This window comes from Sapajus apella, unplaced genomic scaffold (assembly GCF_009761245.1).
Source record: "Sapajus apella isolate SASKATOON/1434 unplaced genomic scaffold, GSC_monkey_1.0 scaffold29, whole genome shotgun sequence".
NCBI lineage: Eukaryota > Metazoa > Chordata > Mammalia > Primates > Cebidae > Sapajus > Sapajus apella.
In genome coordinates this window covers 20,391,751-20,408,175 of record NW_022436969.1, presented here as the reverse complement: position 1 = coordinate 20,408,175, position 16,425 = coordinate 20,391,751, and the positions used below count along the sequence as shown (strand labels likewise).

The 16,425-nt window shown below is 39.7% G+C and overlaps 1 protein-coding gene across 4 annotated transcripts in view; it reads left to right on the top strand.

Moving 5' to 3' along the window:
- PPP4R1 (protein phosphatase 4 regulatory subunit 1) overlaps positions 1–16,425 on the top strand; it is an 83,270-nt gene that overhangs the window by 58,497 nt on the left and 8,348 nt on the right. For all 4 annotated transcript variants that reach the window (XM_032293386.1, XM_032293385.1, XM_032293388.1 and 1 more), the window contains exons 12-18: positions 3,690–3,862; positions 5,149–5,244; positions 7,575–7,760; positions 9,479–9,640; positions 11,826–11,926; positions 15,251–15,371; positions 15,463–15,597. In XM_032293386.1, the coding sequence (XP_032149277.1) occupies positions 3,690–3,862; positions 5,149–5,244; positions 7,575–7,760; positions 9,479–9,640; positions 11,826–11,926; positions 15,251–15,371; positions 15,463–15,597 (974 nt within the window). The remainder of the gene's footprint in view (positions 1–3,689; positions 3,863–5,148; positions 5,245–7,574; positions 7,761–9,478; positions 9,641–11,825; positions 11,927–15,250; positions 15,372–15,462; positions 15,598–16,425) is intronic.

The window sequence follows — 16,425 nt, the reverse complement described above, 5'->3', positions numbered from 1 at the left end:
GTGACCATGTGCCTGTAATCCCAGCTGAAGACAGGAGGATTGCTTGAGACTAGGAGTTCAAAGCTGTAGTGGTTATGATTGTGCCTACGAATGGCCACTGTACTTTAGCCTGGGCAACATAACAAGACACTGTCTCTAAAATTAAAACAACAAAAAACATTTGATAATGAGATTGTAGCATTTCAGTCACATTTTCAAACTCCACTCCTAATTTTAGTTTTCTTGCTATTTTTACCTTATCTACAGTTATTTCCTCTATTGAAGTCTTGAACCCTTCAAAGTAATTTATGAGGGTTGAAATTACCTTCTTCCATACTCCTTTTAATGTTGATATTTTGACCTCTTCCCATGAATCGTGAATGTTCGTAATGGCGTCTAGAATGGTGAATCCTTTCCAGATAGTTTTAAATTTACTTTGTCCAGATCCATCAGAGAAATCAATTTATGGCAGCTGTAACTTTACAGAATGTACTCCTGAAATAATAAGACTTGAAAGTTGAAATTTCCTTTGATGCTTGGGATGCAGAATGGATATTGTGTTAGCAGGCATGAAAACAACATTGTCTGCTTGTAGGTCTCTGTCAGAGTGCTTGAGTGATCAGCACTCTGTATTGTCAGTGAGCAGTAATAATTTGAAAGGAATATTTTTCTAAGTAGTAGGTCTCAACAGTAGGCTTAAAATACTTGACAAACCTTGCTGTAAACAGATCTGCTCTCATCCAGGCTTTACTGTTGCAGTGGTAAGAGCACGGGCAGAGTAGATTTAGCTTAATTCTTCAGGGCCCCAGGATTTTTGGAATAGTAAATGAGCATTGGTTTTAACTTTTTTTTGAGGCAGAGTCTCATTCTGTCACCCAGGCTGGAGTGCAGTGGCGCAATCTCAACTCACTGCAACCTCTGTCTTTCAGGTTCACGAGATTCTCCTGCCTCAGCCTTCTAAGTAGCTAGGACTACAGGTATGCACCACCATGCCTGGCTAATTTTTTTTTTTTTTTTAAATAATGGGGTTTCACCATTTTGGCCAGGCTGGTCTTGAACTCCTGACCTCAGGTGATCCACCCACCTCAGCCTCCCAAAGTACTGGGATTACAGGCATGTGCCATCACTCCCAGCCTGGTTTTAACTTAAAGTCACCAGCCACATTAGTCCCTAACAAGAGTCACCTTGGCGTTTGGAGCCTTGAAGCCAAGCATTGACTTCTCTCTAACTAGGAAAGTTCTAGACATCGTCTTCTTCCAATAGAAGAGTGTTTTATCTATGTTGAAAATCTGTTGTTTGGTGTAGCCACCTTAGCAGCTTTTAAGTGATCTTAGCTAGATCTTCTGAATAACTTGCTGCATGCAGCTTTACATAAGCACTTAATGCTTCACCTTGCACTTTTATGTTACGGAGACAGCTTCATTCCTTAAACCTCGTGAACCAACCTCTGCTAGCTTTCAACTTTTCTTCTGCAGCTCCCTAAGCTTTCTCAGCCTTTACAGAATTGAAGCCAGTTAGGGCCTTGCTCTGAGTTAGACTTCAGCTTAAGAGAATGTTGTGGCTGGTTTGATTTCTATCCAGACCACTCAGACTTTCTCTGTATCAGCAATAAAGTTGTTGTTCTTTCTTATTATTTGTGTGTTCACTGGAGTAGCATTTTTAATGTCCTTTAAGAACTTTTCCATCTGTATTTATAACTCGGCTAACTGGCGCAAATGGCCTAGCTTTGGGGCTTTCTTCGCTTTGAAATGCCTTCCTCACTAAGCTTAATTATTTCTAGCTATGGGTTTAAAGTGAGAGACATGTTATACTTCTTTCACATGAACTTCTAAGGGATGCTGTTGGGTTATTAATTGGCCTAATTTTAGTATTGTTGAGTCTCAGGGAATAGGGAGGCCTAAAGAGACAGGACAGAAATGGGTAAAGAAAGTTGGTGGAGCTGTAAGAACACACACAACATTTATCATTTAAGTTTGCCATCTTGTATGGCTAGTTAGGAGCTTCCAAAACAATTACAATAGTAATATCAAAGATCACTGATGACAGATCACCATAGCAAATATAATGAAAAAGATTGAAATAGTATAAGAATTACCAACATGCAATACAGAGGCACAGAGTAAACACATGCTGTTGGAAAAACAGCACCAGTAGATTTGTTCAATGTAGGCTTGCCACAGAACTTTAATTTATAAAAAGTATAGGATCAAGCTGGGCATGGTGGTGTGTGCCTGTAGTCCCAGCTACTCTGGAGGCCAAGGCAGGAGGATTGCTTGAGCCCAGGGGTTCAGTGCTTCAGTGAGCTATGATCATGCCTTGTGAATAGCTTTCTGCAAGTAACTCCAACCTGGGAAAAATAGTGGGACCTCATCTCTTTAAAGAAAAAAAAAAAGCAAAAGTACAGTATCTACAAAGTACAGTAAAACAAGGTATGCCTGCACTTTTCCAGTGAACAGAATGGATTGGAGATCTTACACACACACACGCCCCTGCACTTTTCCAGTGAACAGAATGGATTGGTGATCACACACACACACACACAGCCAGCCACCCATACACCATGCTCTTTATATGGGACCAAACATTTTAACCTTTCTTGTACAGTCTACTTTGAGTACTATTTTGGTTGGACTTGGGAAACTTAAAACATCCCAAAAGGGAGTGGCTGAAGTGATAAAAACGGTTGGTAAAAATTGCAGCTGAAATTCTGAAGGTAATGAACATGTTGCACTACAACTTTTTGTGGGTGAATACGTTCAATTTTCTTATATTAGCAAGTATAACCTAATAGACTAGAACCTCCTCCTGTATGTTTCTTGCATGTCTATTGTCAGGCACTTAATATACTTAGATGAGAAATTTTATAAATGCTGCATTGTAATAATAGTTTATCTTAATAAAATTGTTACAGATTGTTTTGTTTAAAATGTTTGAATTTAAAATGTTCACATTTTGAATATCCAAGTGAATTGTTACTTGGAATAAATGCTAAGCAATATTTTTTGCTAAATTTCTTATTTATTTGGGGAGCAGGAAGAATGCCTTATCTTAATTTGAATCACCTTTGTAAGGAAGGTGCAGCTCAAAACATAGGCAATGTTAGGTGCCAGACTTTTGAACCACTGCCTGGTAAGTTGTCCATTTGGTTTGCTGGAAGCAAGACAGTACTCATTTGGAATTGCCGTGTTTGGGAGACGATATAACTTTCATTTTCAAAAAGAATTACAGAAAAATAAACAGTAATAAGATGAGATATTTAAATGTAACTGTGACAAGAATCTTTGTAATTACCATTGTTTTATATTGGCAGGGTTTGTGTGACTGCTCTTCTGCTAAAGTAGCTTAGTAAGTAAGCCTTGTCAGTTTGATTCATGCACTACCAAAACCTAGTTAACTTTTACTGAAATTGACTTCTTTTAATAAGCTGGAGGCAGCTCCAGCAACTAGATAGCATTTCTCTTTTCATACTAACGCAGAATAATGTACAGTAGCAGATAAACATTTTTAATCTCATGAAAGCATATTAGTTTTCTACTTTTTCTCTTGAAGAACTAATGATTTACCACAGTAGAAATTTTTTCCAGCTTTTTGATGGCAGTGTCAAGAAAGTATATATTTCATTGATAACATACAATGCAAATGGACAAAAGCTTTGTACAAATATTGCAGTTGTGTTTCTCACTTTGTCCATTTCCTTATTTTGCCTGTAGCACAAGTGGAAGTGCTGTCTGCTGCACTACGTGCTTCCAGCCTGGATGCGCTTGAAGAGACCATCAATATAGAAAAGAGAAGTGATTTGCAAGATGAACTGGGTATAAATGAGCTACCAAATTGTAAAATAAGTCAAGATGATTCTGTGCCTTTAATCAGCGATACTGTTGAGGTAAAAAACAGTAAAGTGTTTACCAAGTGAGAGTAGTTTGAATCAGAAGTCTTTTCATTGGGGAATAGTTTTAGCTAATCACTTTTAGTTTGTATGTTCTGTTTGTTGCTGATTTTTTAGCTCTTCCTTGTTTTCATCACATGCTGTCCTTGTGACATTAGTGTCATATGAAATGCCTGGAAAAGTAAACCCCACTCCTGTCTATATGACCATTTGGTAGACTCAATGTTAATGTAGCTCACTGCAGTGAAATAGTCTTACTGGAAACAAAGCCCTTTATCAAGAATAATTAACTCTTCCCTTTTCTTTTTGGAGAGGTGCTTTGTTTCTGATCGGACCATTTCACTGCAGCAAGCAACACAATATTCTGAGCAGAAGATCGGGACTTGAGGCCATGTTGCGGAGGGCCAGTGACATTATCTGGACTCTGGAGTGTGAGGGTGGGTACTGATCCTAGCATCATCTTCACTGTGTACTTGTAGCTGTTCTCTATGATCCTTCCCTAATTTCCTGCTACATCTCAATCAAGCCAGCATTATTTGGTAACAGTTCTACTTAGCCCTTGTTTTTATAAATGGGGAGAAGGAATACCCCACCGCTTGCCAGAATCGCATGGTCACAGATCATACTGGCTTGAATGAGAAGCTCAGGAAAGAGTGCCTGCACACCTGCACACACACTGGGGATGGCAAGAGGGTTCTTAGAACATTAGTGCGTTTCTGTTTTGATTTCTGTTAGATGGCATGTGGTATAGTTAGAAACCTGTATGATACCACTGCTTTGGATTGAAACCCTGACCATTTATTGGAGATTTGAATAGCATTAATATATCTGCATCTTAGAAGGTTTTTATGTTGTTGTTACTGTTTTTGGCTGTTAACATATATATAATTTGTGAAATTAGATATTAACAGCCAAGAATAGAAATAGAAGAAAAACTGCATGTGACACTCCATGGTCTCTAGAACAATGGACCAAAAGAATCCTCCCAGTACTATTTTATAAATAAGCCAATTTGAGCTATTTGGACCATTTCAAAATTACTTTGAAATATTATTTTTAATTACTCTCATTTTTCTGGAATTGGTTTTCATACATTTGGCAACCTATTCAGCAAGTTAGATTTAAAGCAGGGAAAGTTCTTAGGTATGTTTATAAGCTTTAAAAACATGAGGAATTTATATGTGTTATTACTTTTGGCAGTCTTGAAAGGTAAGTAACTTAGATAGCTAAAATGAAGATGTACAGACAGGACAGCTCTTTAAGTAGTTATTTTTTCCTAACAGAATATGGACTCCACTCTTCACTATATTCACAACGATTCAGACTTGAGCAACAATAGCAGTTTTAGCCCTGATGAGGAAAGGAGAACTAAAATACAAGTAAGTGACCAAAAAAATGTGTTCTTTTGTGTGTCTGTTCCTAATTCCTCTTTTAGAGCCCATTTCTGACCTAATTTGACCCTTCTTCATGATGAATGTTTTAAAAATTATGACTAGTATGTCATATTTTCCATTGAAATAGTAGAGGAACATGTAAGCACTTCCCTTTCCTACTCCTGTGATCCTATTCTTCCTTCAGAGTGACCATGATCACACACCCTGCTATCTTCCTTCATGTATCTTCATGGGCACATAAATGTACACATGTTCCCCTTTTTATCATTCAAGACAACTGTGGTCATCCCATCCTACCTGCGTATGTCCTCATGTTCACGTTGCCAATAATTATAAAATACATCTTGATTTCACAGATGAAAATATAAAAAAAAAAGGCTCAAAGCCATTTTAAAGTGCCGTCAGTAACAAGCTGCCAGGAAACTGTGCTCATGGAATCATTGGAATGTGATAGCTGTGCCTTGCCTTGCTCTTTTCTTTTCTCTTCTAACAATGTGACCTGGTGATCTCTCCTGTAAGCATACCAGGACTCCCTTACCTTCACAGCAGCACAACACAGTGTTAACACCACACCTGTTGTCTCCCTCATAAGAAACCGTGGGAGATGCTACCTGTTGTAGTTTCACTTTGATGCTATAAGTAGTGCTGCATTTACCATGACTGCCTGTAACTTGTTGTTTGCTTCTAGGACTTTATTTTTATTTGAGATGGAGACTCCCTCTGTCGCCCAGGCTGGAGTGCTGTAGCCCCATCTCGGCTCACTGCACCCTCCGCCTCCTGAATTCAAGCAGTTCTCCTGCGTCAGCCTCCCAAGTACCTGGGACTACAGTCACAAGCCACCCTGCCCAGCTAATTTTTTGTATTTTTAGTAGAGATGGGATTTCGCCATTGGCCAGGCTGTCACGAACTCCTGACCTCAAATGATCCGCCTGCCTTGGCCTCCCAAAGTGCTGTGATTATAGGTGTGAGCCACCACACCTGGCCTGGACTATATTATTATTGTTGGAAGTAGATTTCCCAGGTCAAATGGTATATTTTGTTGTTGTTATTTTTAGAGATGGGGTCTCAGCTCCCTCTGTCACCCAGTCTGAAGTGCAGTGGCAGCATCATAGCTCATTGCATCCTCGAACTCCTGGTCTCAAGCAATAGATCCTTCTGCCTCCGCTCCCCAAGTAGCTGGGACTATAGATGTGCACCACCACATCTAGCCAATTTTTATTTTATTTATTAAAAATGAAATCAGTATTCAAAACAATAGTGTTTTGAAACATGCTTCTTCCCCACTTATAGACATATTTTCAGTATTTCAAATCATTGTTTTAATGAGTTTATTCCCATTTTTATTTTGTGTATATGGGTAATTAGTTTATGTAGTTCAAAATTCAAGATACTTAAAAGGCATTCAGTGATGTTTCCTTCTCAGTTTTTCTTCTCCACTCATCCATGTTGCTTCCTGAGATACAGCCAGTTTTACCTTTATGTCCTTCCATAGCTATATTGTACACACCTAGGCAAGATTGCAAACATGTTCTTCTTTTCTTCACGTATATACAAATTGATTAGACATGTGCTCTTCAATTTTGTATAAAAAATTGCTTAAATTTTCATCTAAAGAAGCCATGTTTTTAATTTTTGTTTTGAGGTAAAGTCTCACTGTGTCACCCAGGTTGGAGTCCAGTGGTACAATCATGGCTCACTGCAGCTTCTACCTCTCTGGGCTCAAGTCATCTCACCTCAGCCTCCTGAGTAGCTGGAACTAGAGGTGTAAGCCACCATGCCTGGCTAATTTTTTAATTTTTTAGTAGAGACAGGGTCTCACCATGTTGCCCAAGTTGGGCTCAAGTGATCCACCCTCCTTGGCTTCTCAAAGTGCTGGAATTACAGGTGTGAGCCACTGTGCCTGGCTGTTTTTTTTTTTTAATGAACATGTTGTAAATTGTGCAGAGCACCTGTTATACTGCATTTGCTGGGTTACAACAAACATTGTCATCTCTGCTGACATTTAAAGGTGCTGATGTTATTTTAATATGTTTTTTCAATTTAGTAATTAATTCTCATTGTCGTTTGAGCTGTTTTCTGTTTTAAGATATCCATTGTTTTCCTAGAGTTGCTTTTATTTGTTCATATATGTTTCCCTTAACATGGTTTTCGTATCTCTTAGTTTATTAGATACCAGAAAATTTAGCCTTGGTATTTCCCATTTGTGATGCTATGTTAAAATCTATATATTTAAAATAGTTTTGCTCAATTTATGTCTAAACTGCTCAAAACGCATCTCAGCTGCTCAGTCACTGTGGTTTTTCTTTCTCCATTAGGATGTTGTACCTCAGGCTTTGTTAGATCAGTATTTATCTATGACTGACCCTTCTCGTGCACAGACGGTTGACACTGAAATTGCTAAGCACTGTGCATATAGCCTCCCTGGTGTGGCTCTGACACTCGGCAGACAGAATTGGCACTGTCTGAGAGAGACATATGAGACTCTGGCCTCAGACATGCAGGTGAGTAAAGCAGTTAAAGAATTAGCAGAACATGCATGTGGAAAGCACAGTGCTTGCTTTTCGTAACCTAAAGAATTTCTGTTCGTGTTCTAGCATGTACTTAATGTTATAGGAAATTATGTATGGAAGAGCTTAAGAGTAATAACAGAGTGTGTTCTTTTTTGCGCTGTCAGAGCCCCACAATTTGGCTTCTTCGTTTTTATTTACATCGTTAGAAATTGTTATCACATTCAACATGGTTAAGTTTCTAACTTAAAATGTGTTATTATCTAGAGTTTATCTGTAGATTTATCTGTAGTTGTTGATAATATAGGATTTAATTTTTCACATAGAAATAGTATTATAAATGCTTATTTGATTTTCACACTAGATCTCAAAATATTTATTTAAGCTGTAATAGAACTGTAGTGTTATTAGCAAGTATGAAGTTCTGGGCCCTTCGTGCCATGAGCATTGTAGTACAGACGGAAGAAGGTCCATGGTTATTGCTTTCTCCTTGTCCACACACAGCACCCCCACCCCTTTCAACAGAATACACAAAGTAAACCCTTGCCTCAGGTCATTTTATCTGGAACTTCGTGACTTTCGTGTGGTACCTCTTCCTAAGCTTGGTGACCTAACCTCCCCTGCCAGGGCTGATTTCTATGTAACAGTTTGCCCCTCTTCGAACACACCCATTCTTTCAGTGAAGTTGATCTCTCAGTTATTAAAGAAAAAAGCAGCCTGATTAGGCTAATTTGTACTGCAATGTCATGACTTTTCCTTAAACTTCTTAGTAATTACTGTATTTTTCAAGGAATCAATGCCATCGACTCAGCAAGTTAGAAGTTGCAAGTAATCTTGATAGGTCATGTTCCTCCTTTGACCTATGAGGATAGGAAAGCTGGGCCCAGGAGAAGTGAGTTTATCTGTGTTCACATGCTTCTTAAGTGCTGCATCTGGGCATGGAACCACAAAGGCCTAATTTCCATAGAGTGCTTTGTCCTGTGTATTCGTGTTTTCAGTCTTTATTCCACAGAACTGTAGGGTTCCCATGGGTTAAATCTCTTTGGGCACCTGGGTGACTGATGACTCAGAGTCTGGATGGACAGTTTCCTCTCTTTGCTGCCCCTCTCTTCCATCAGAACATCTCTCCCTTCATCTGTTTTATATGTTAAACTTGGGTGTAAAATGTTATTTCAAGAGTGGATTTTGAGGGGAAGGGAAAGGAAATAAAATGTTTGCTCTAAACTGTTTCTCTTTAGGTAAAGTTTTAAATTACTGTGTAAAAACTTTACAATTAAATGTTATTGTTCTGTTTTGTTTTTCCTAATCCAAGGTTTGGTTGTACAGGAATCTGAAGGGGAATGCTGGGGAGGGTACTAGAGAGCCTTTGGTCCATGTGCAGCCTCAGCACATTAGGGGTCCGATGTTCAGAGAACTACAAAAACTATATTCTTAATGATTTCTAAGCATTTTTTCTTCATAAATGAAAGGACAATATTACGTACTATGCAGGGATTGAAACATTTTCTGTTAAACTTTTTTGATACATAATTTAGTCATGAATGCATAAATACATAATTTCCATAATTTAAAATTAGTACCTGTTATTACTATTCTGATTTAATTTTTGAGATTAGTAACATTCATATATAAATTAGCCTTCATATATTGCCTAAAGTTTAAAGTACTGAGCACTTTGCATTTAGCTTACTAATGTGTTTTCATTTCTGCAGTGGAAAGTTCGACGAACTCTAGCATTCTCCATCCACGAGCTTGCAGTTATTCTCGGAGATCAGTTGACAGCTGCAGATCTGGTTCCAATTTTTAATGGATTTTTAAAAGACCTCGATGAAGTCAGGATAGGTGTCCTTAAACACTTGCATGATTTTCTGAAGGTAATTTTTAAATTCTTTTTCATAAATACACAACAAAATTCTGCAGTAAATCTAAATCTTTATCTTTTGTCACCAAGAGAGGTTCTTGTGTGTTCCTGTGTAAGAAAATACAGCTATAAGCTGATGTCAAGATGTGACTTAAAAAAGAAGTAGTGCTATAATTACACTCTCACTGTTAAACAGTATTAGATGATAGTTTACAGACATTTGTACCTTTTTTAGTTTTCAAAATTATCAAATGATGAAATACATGTAAAAAAAAAAAAAAATCATGAACTGCAGTCATCCCTCAGTATATGCAGGGGATTGGTTCCAGGACCCCCAGGCATACCCAAATCCATGCAATACTCCATTCCTGGGGAACCCACATATAGAAAAAGTCTGCTGTCTGTGTACTCGTGTTTCGCATCCAGGAATACTGTATTTTCAGTCCTCATTTGGTTGGGAAAAAAATTCAAGCATAAGTGGACCCATGCAGTTGAAACCCATGTTGTTGAAGGTCAAGTGTGTATTAAGTTTGGAGACTTTATGTGGTATTTCAGGAGTCTGAGAGTTTACCTTTAGCCCTCACTCCTTTGATGTGGAAGCTCTGGTCTCCAAAGCGAATAGCCCTGATTTTTTACAAGTTGTTTAATCCTGAAGTACTGTTGCTTGTTTTTTAGACTTTAGCCTTGAAATTGACTCTAATAATTCTAAGGCTTGAGTGACAGAAGTAATTGTAGTCCTCCCTTTTAAAAACATTGAGGCCGGGTGCACTGGTGTTAGCTGGGCACGGTGGCTCACACTTGTAATCCCAGCACTTAGGGTGGCTGAGGCAAGTGGATCGCAAGGTCAGGAGATCAATACCATCCTGGCCAACATGGGGAAATTCCGTCTCTACTAAAAATGCAAAAAAATTTAGCTGAGTGGAGAATGGTCCTTAGAAACTGAGATTCATTTCCTGGCTCAGAGCTCAAAAAAAAAAAAAAAAACAGAGCCGGGCGCAGTGACTCAAGCCTGTAATCCCAGCACTTTGGGAGGCCAAGGCGGGTGGATCACGAGGTCAAGAGATCGAGACCATCCTGGTCAACACAGTGAAACCCCGTCTCTACTAAAACTACAAAAAATTAGCTGGGCATGGTGGTGCGTGCCTGTAATCCCAGCTACTCAGGAGGTTGAGGCAGGAGAATTGCCTGAACCCAGGGGGCGGAGGTTGCGGTGAGCCGAGATCGCACCATTGCACTCCAGCCTGGATAACAAGAGCGAAACTCCATCTCAAAAAAAAAAAGAAACTGAGATCCAGGCACTGGAAGTGCTCAGTGCTCCTGGGCTGTCATTTCTTTTTGGCCGTTTCAGGAGCTAGGAGGTATGTTGCTTTTTGTTCTTTTTTTACTAACTTCATATTGTTATGACCTACATCCAATTCAACACTGTTTCCTCTCTTTTCTTCACATTATATATATTTTTCTGTTTACTTGTGGTAAGAAGTCTGTTCTTAACAACGTTAATGTATAATATGTAGTTATTTGCTCAGTTCTAAACATAAATAGTTTCAGAATTACTCCACCAATAATAATTACGACATCAGATCAACTACATAATAGAATTGCCTAAGTACATTCTGTCCTTAGAACATCCCGTGAAGAGGTATGGTTAGAGTACTCAGTTCATACTTTGGCTTTTTTCCCTGTGTGATTGTTTTTGATTTGATGTACAGTTAGGTTGGTTAGTTTCCATTTATAAACTTACCTTTAAATATTTGTAGAGCAGCTATTGGAATACATTTCTTTGTTTTTTTTCTCTCAGCAAGTACCGAATGCCTACTCTGCTGTCACAGTGCCATACACAGGGCTTACATATGTGGTTAAGAGCATAACCACTGCCTTAAGTGGGGCCATGGCAACAAGGATGTCATATGAATAAAGGGGGCAAGTCCTGCAATCAGGCTGTGCCCATGGTACTGTGGAGTTTTGTGTGGCTCACTGATTGGCACAAGGAACAAAGATTTCCAGACAAGATGATGATTCCTGAAGGCAAATGAAATTATTCAGGGAAAAACAATACCAAATTTCAAAACAAATACAGCTACTACATTTTCTCTTCAGAATAATTAACCATGTTATTTACAGTCTCTTTTCAAGCACTCTAATAAAAGAAATAATGTCTGTACCTTGTCCCTGTAAATATTTTTATTTTGTTACTTTAGCTTCTTCATATTGACAAAAGAAGAGAATATCTTTATCAACTTCAGGAGTTTTTGGTGACAGATAATAGTAGAAATTGGCGCTTTCGAGCTGAACTGGCTGAGTAAGTTCTAACCATTTATTAGATTATGTTTTGGAGGGGCGTATATTTACTTTGTTTTTACCTTTCCTCAGTTTGTTCATTACTTTGTGTAGATCCAAGTTTCTGTGTGGTATTCTAGCCCTTTAACACTTCCTGTAGTACATGTCTTACTGGCAGTGAATTTCTTCAGCTTTTTTTTTCTTGAAAATATCTTTAGTTTATCTTTATACTATTTTTATGGTGAAATACACATAGCCAAATTGGCTGTTGATGACATTTAGTACTTCCACAGTGTTGTGCAACCATTCCCACTATCTACTTCTAAAATGTTAATCCTCCCAAAAAGGAAAACTCATGCCAAATAAGCATCTCCTATCTGTGGATTTGCCTGTTGTGGACATTTCAGCCAAGTGGAATCATATAACATTTGGCCTTTTGTGCTTGGTTTCTTCATTTAACAGTGTTTTCAGTGGTCGTCCATGTTGTAGCCTCTAGCTGAACTTGCCTGCCTTTTTGTGGTTGAGTAATAGTCCACTCTGTGGATATACCACATTTGTTTAATGCATTCATCTGTTGAGGAACATTTTGGTTGGGTGTGTAGTCTTTTGTGAATAGTGCTAGTAGGAACATTATGTACAAGCTTTAATATTTGAAATCATTTTCAGTTCTTTTGAGGTGGATTTGCAAGACTTATGGTAATTCTGTGTTTAATTTCTTGAGGAACTGCCAAGCTTTTCCACGTATCTGTATCATTTTACATTCCCATCAGTAATGTATAGGAGTTCCCATTTTTCTACGTCCTTCTTAACACCTATTTTCCTATTAAATTTTAAAAATATTTTTAATTGACCAAATAATAATCGTGCGTATTTACGAGGTACATAATGATGTTGCATACATATCAGATAGTGGTCAGATAAGGGCACTTAGCATATCCATCACTTACTTACCATTTATAGCTGTTCTGCTGGGTGTGGAACAGCACCTCGTTGTGGTGTGATTTGCATTTCCCTAATGACTAATGATGTTGATCACTTTTTCATAAGCCTGTCAACCATTTGTATATATTTTGTGGAGAAATGTTTATTCAAGTCTGTTGCTCATTTTTAAATTGGGCTGTTCATCTTGGGTTGTTGAGTTGTAAGAGTTCTTTATATCTTTTGGATTATAGACCTCACCTGCATTTTCAAATGACATCTTTGCTGAGTATCGAATGTGGGGCTAACAGTTTGTCTTTCAGTATAAAGATGCCACTCCACTGAGTTCTGGCTTACCCACTTCTGACTTGAAATGCACACCTCTACTTCTGCCATGTAATAAAGGGGTGTGAGTCCATCTAGTCAGGATCAAGCTGGATTTGCGTTTCGTTGTTGTTGTGGTTACCTTCAGTGTACTTTGGGCTTCAGTTTTTCTCACTGTGGCCTGCCACTACCATTGCCATTTGCTGCAGGTAGGAGCTAGGGTACCAGTGGACTTCTAGTGTGGGTATTCTACCCAGCACTCAGCTGTCCTTGGACCCCTGTATAATGGGTGGGACCTCCTATCTATGACTCCCTGCAGCTTCTCCTGGAATAAGGAGCATAGTTCTCTCCCCAGCTGCAGTGTCTTTGCTGGGCCCATGGAGTGGACAGGCTTTGGGCCCCTCCACCAGCAGCTTAAGCCTTTTGCTTTGCATGAGAAAAAGACTCAGCAGAGTGCTTGATGATTCATGGCTGTCCCGTCAGTCACTTCTTCTGCCTGCTCTGGTATATCTCTCCTGTTTCCAGGCTGGAGTGCAGTGGTGTGATCTTGGCTCACCTCAACCTCCACCTCCTGGGTTCGAGTGATTCTCCTGCCTCAGCCTCCCAAGTAGGTGGGACTACGGGCTTGTGCCACGACGTCCAGCTAATTTTTGTACTTTTAGTAGAGATGAGATTTAACCTGGCCCTGGCTGTCTTTCTTGAAGCACCCATGAGAGGCAGGTACCCTGTGGAAGTTGGAAGGTTTGCCCAGGAATCTTAGCTTCCTGTGTCGGGCACATCTGGCTTTGTTTGAGCCACCCCATGCTCATGCCGACTCACGTGCCATCCACCACTACCTGGCCCTGGGTATCTGGCTGCAATTCGAGCTGATTTCTCCCCACCCTGTTATGTGCCAGCAGGTGCCCTGACCATCCGGGCTCTGCTGAGGGGCAGTTCTCTTTCCCCTCTTGGGAAGTTAGGTTATTTGGGTGCCTTGCAACCCACGCTCTCTGATGAGCTCAAAAAAAGATCCTGGGGCTGGATGTGGTGGCTCACGCCTGTAATCTCAGCATTTTGGGAGGCTGAGGCGGGCAGATCACCAGGTCAAGGGATTGAAACCATCCTGGCCAACATGGTGAAGCCTTCTCTACTAAAAAATACAAAAATTAGCTGGGCATGGTGGCACGTGCCTGTAATTGCAGCTACTTGGGAGGCTGAGGCAGGAGAATTGGTTGAACCCAAGAAGCAGAGGTTTCAGCAAGCTGAGATTGCGCCACTGCACTCCAGCCTGGCAACAGAGGGAGACTCCATCTCAAAAAAAAAAGATCTTGAAATTTATATAGCTTTTTCTACTGTAGGGTCATTCTTTGCAGTTTTCTGCTTTCCAAGCAGAAACTGATGTCCTGTTTGGAATTTTTATTTTGAACTTTGTCAGAAAATAAGTGTGTCTCTTTGAGGATGTGTGTTTGTATACACAGGTGCATTTATCATTGCATAATCTATATTCATTTTACAGTTGACTTTCTGCTTATTAGAAATGTAAATCATCTTGAACATAAAATCTGAAAGGCAAATGTTTCACATCCAAGATATTTCTTTAAGGATGCCATTGAAGCTATTCACGTTAGCCTGGCGAATGTCGTAGAAGTCTCAGGTCCCCTCATATGTGATGAGAAAGTTGCTGGAGGACGCCCTCCCCCTGATATCCCTAGCAGCAGGTACACAACAGGCTCCCTCCTTCATCGGGGACTTCTTACTGAGAAACTGATTTGTAGATGGAAGCTTCTCAGCACATTCTAAACTATGACCATGGATCAATGTGGGCCATGTTCCAGTTGAACATACTAGGAAATGCTTTGCTGTGTCTCAGTCTCCATGGACACAGAACTCTACAGCTTTTGTTTTCCTTACACTCTAAGGAACTCAAATAGCATGTAAATGCATTTCCAGATACACAGAGACTAGAGGTAATTCTGTACAGGAGAAGTCTGCTTAATTGCTCCTCTTTGCATGTGTTTGAGACAAATGCTCAGTATCCAGTATTATACATTATTTAGATGAGTAACCTGTTTTCATTTGTCTTGCTGATTTTTAAACGTTGTCTTTTTGTAATTCCTTTTTGTAGACAGCTGATTTTACTTCTAGAGTTATACAGTCCCAGAGATGTTTATGACTATTTACGTCCCATTGCTCTGAATCTGTGTGCAGACAAAGTTTCTTCTGTTCGTTGGATTTCCTACAAGTTGGTATGTATTGAACCTTTAAAATTTTAGATCAGCAAACTCTAAGATACTAGAATGGAAGCTGTTCCTAACTTCTCCATGCTCCCCATCCCAGGTCAGCGAGATGGTGAAGAAGCTGCATGCGGCAACACCACCAACATTCGGAGTGGACCTCATCAATGAGCTTGTAGAGAACTTTGGCAGATGTCCCAAGTGGTCTGGTCGGCAAGCTTTTGTCTTTGTCTGCCAGGTAAGCAAGGCCCTAGGCTTACCTGTTTGTGAGGTTTTCTCCTAGAAGAATGTTTCTTCTTTAACTTCCTACCTCTCTGTCACCCTGTTCCTTATTCTTTTATGTGTGTGTGTGTGTGTGTGTGTGTGTGTGTGTGTGTGTGTGTGTGTGTGTATATTGCATTTTACATTCTGGGGTACATGTAAAGAACATGCAGGATTGTTACATAGGTACATACATGGCAATGTCGTTTGCTGCCTCCATCCCCATCACCTGTATCAGGCATTTCTCCCCATGTTATCCCTCCCCAACTCCCTACCCCTCACTGTCCCTCCCCTAGTGCCCCAGCAAGGACCTCAGTGTGTGATGCTGCCTTCCCTGTGTCCATGTGTTCTCACTGTTCAACACCCTCCTATGAGTGAGAACATGTGGTGTTTGATTTTCTGTTCTTGTGTCAGTTTGCTGAGAATGATGGTTTCCAGATTCATCCATGTCCCTACAGAGGACACAAACTCATTGTTTTTTATGGCTGCATAGTATTCCATGGTGTATATGTGCCACATTTTCCCGGTCCAGTCTATCATCGATGGGCATTTGGGTTGGTTCCAAGTCTTTGCTATTGTAAACAGTGCTACAATGAACATATGTATGCATGTGTCCTTATATAGAACGATTTATAATCCCCTTTGGATATATACCCAGTAATGGGATTTCTGGGTCAAATGGAATTTCTATTTCTAGGTCTTTGAGGAATCGCCACACTGTCTTCCACAATGGTTGAACTAATTTACACTCCCAGCAACTGTGTAAAAGTGTTCCTATTTCTCCATATCCTCTCCAGCATCTGTT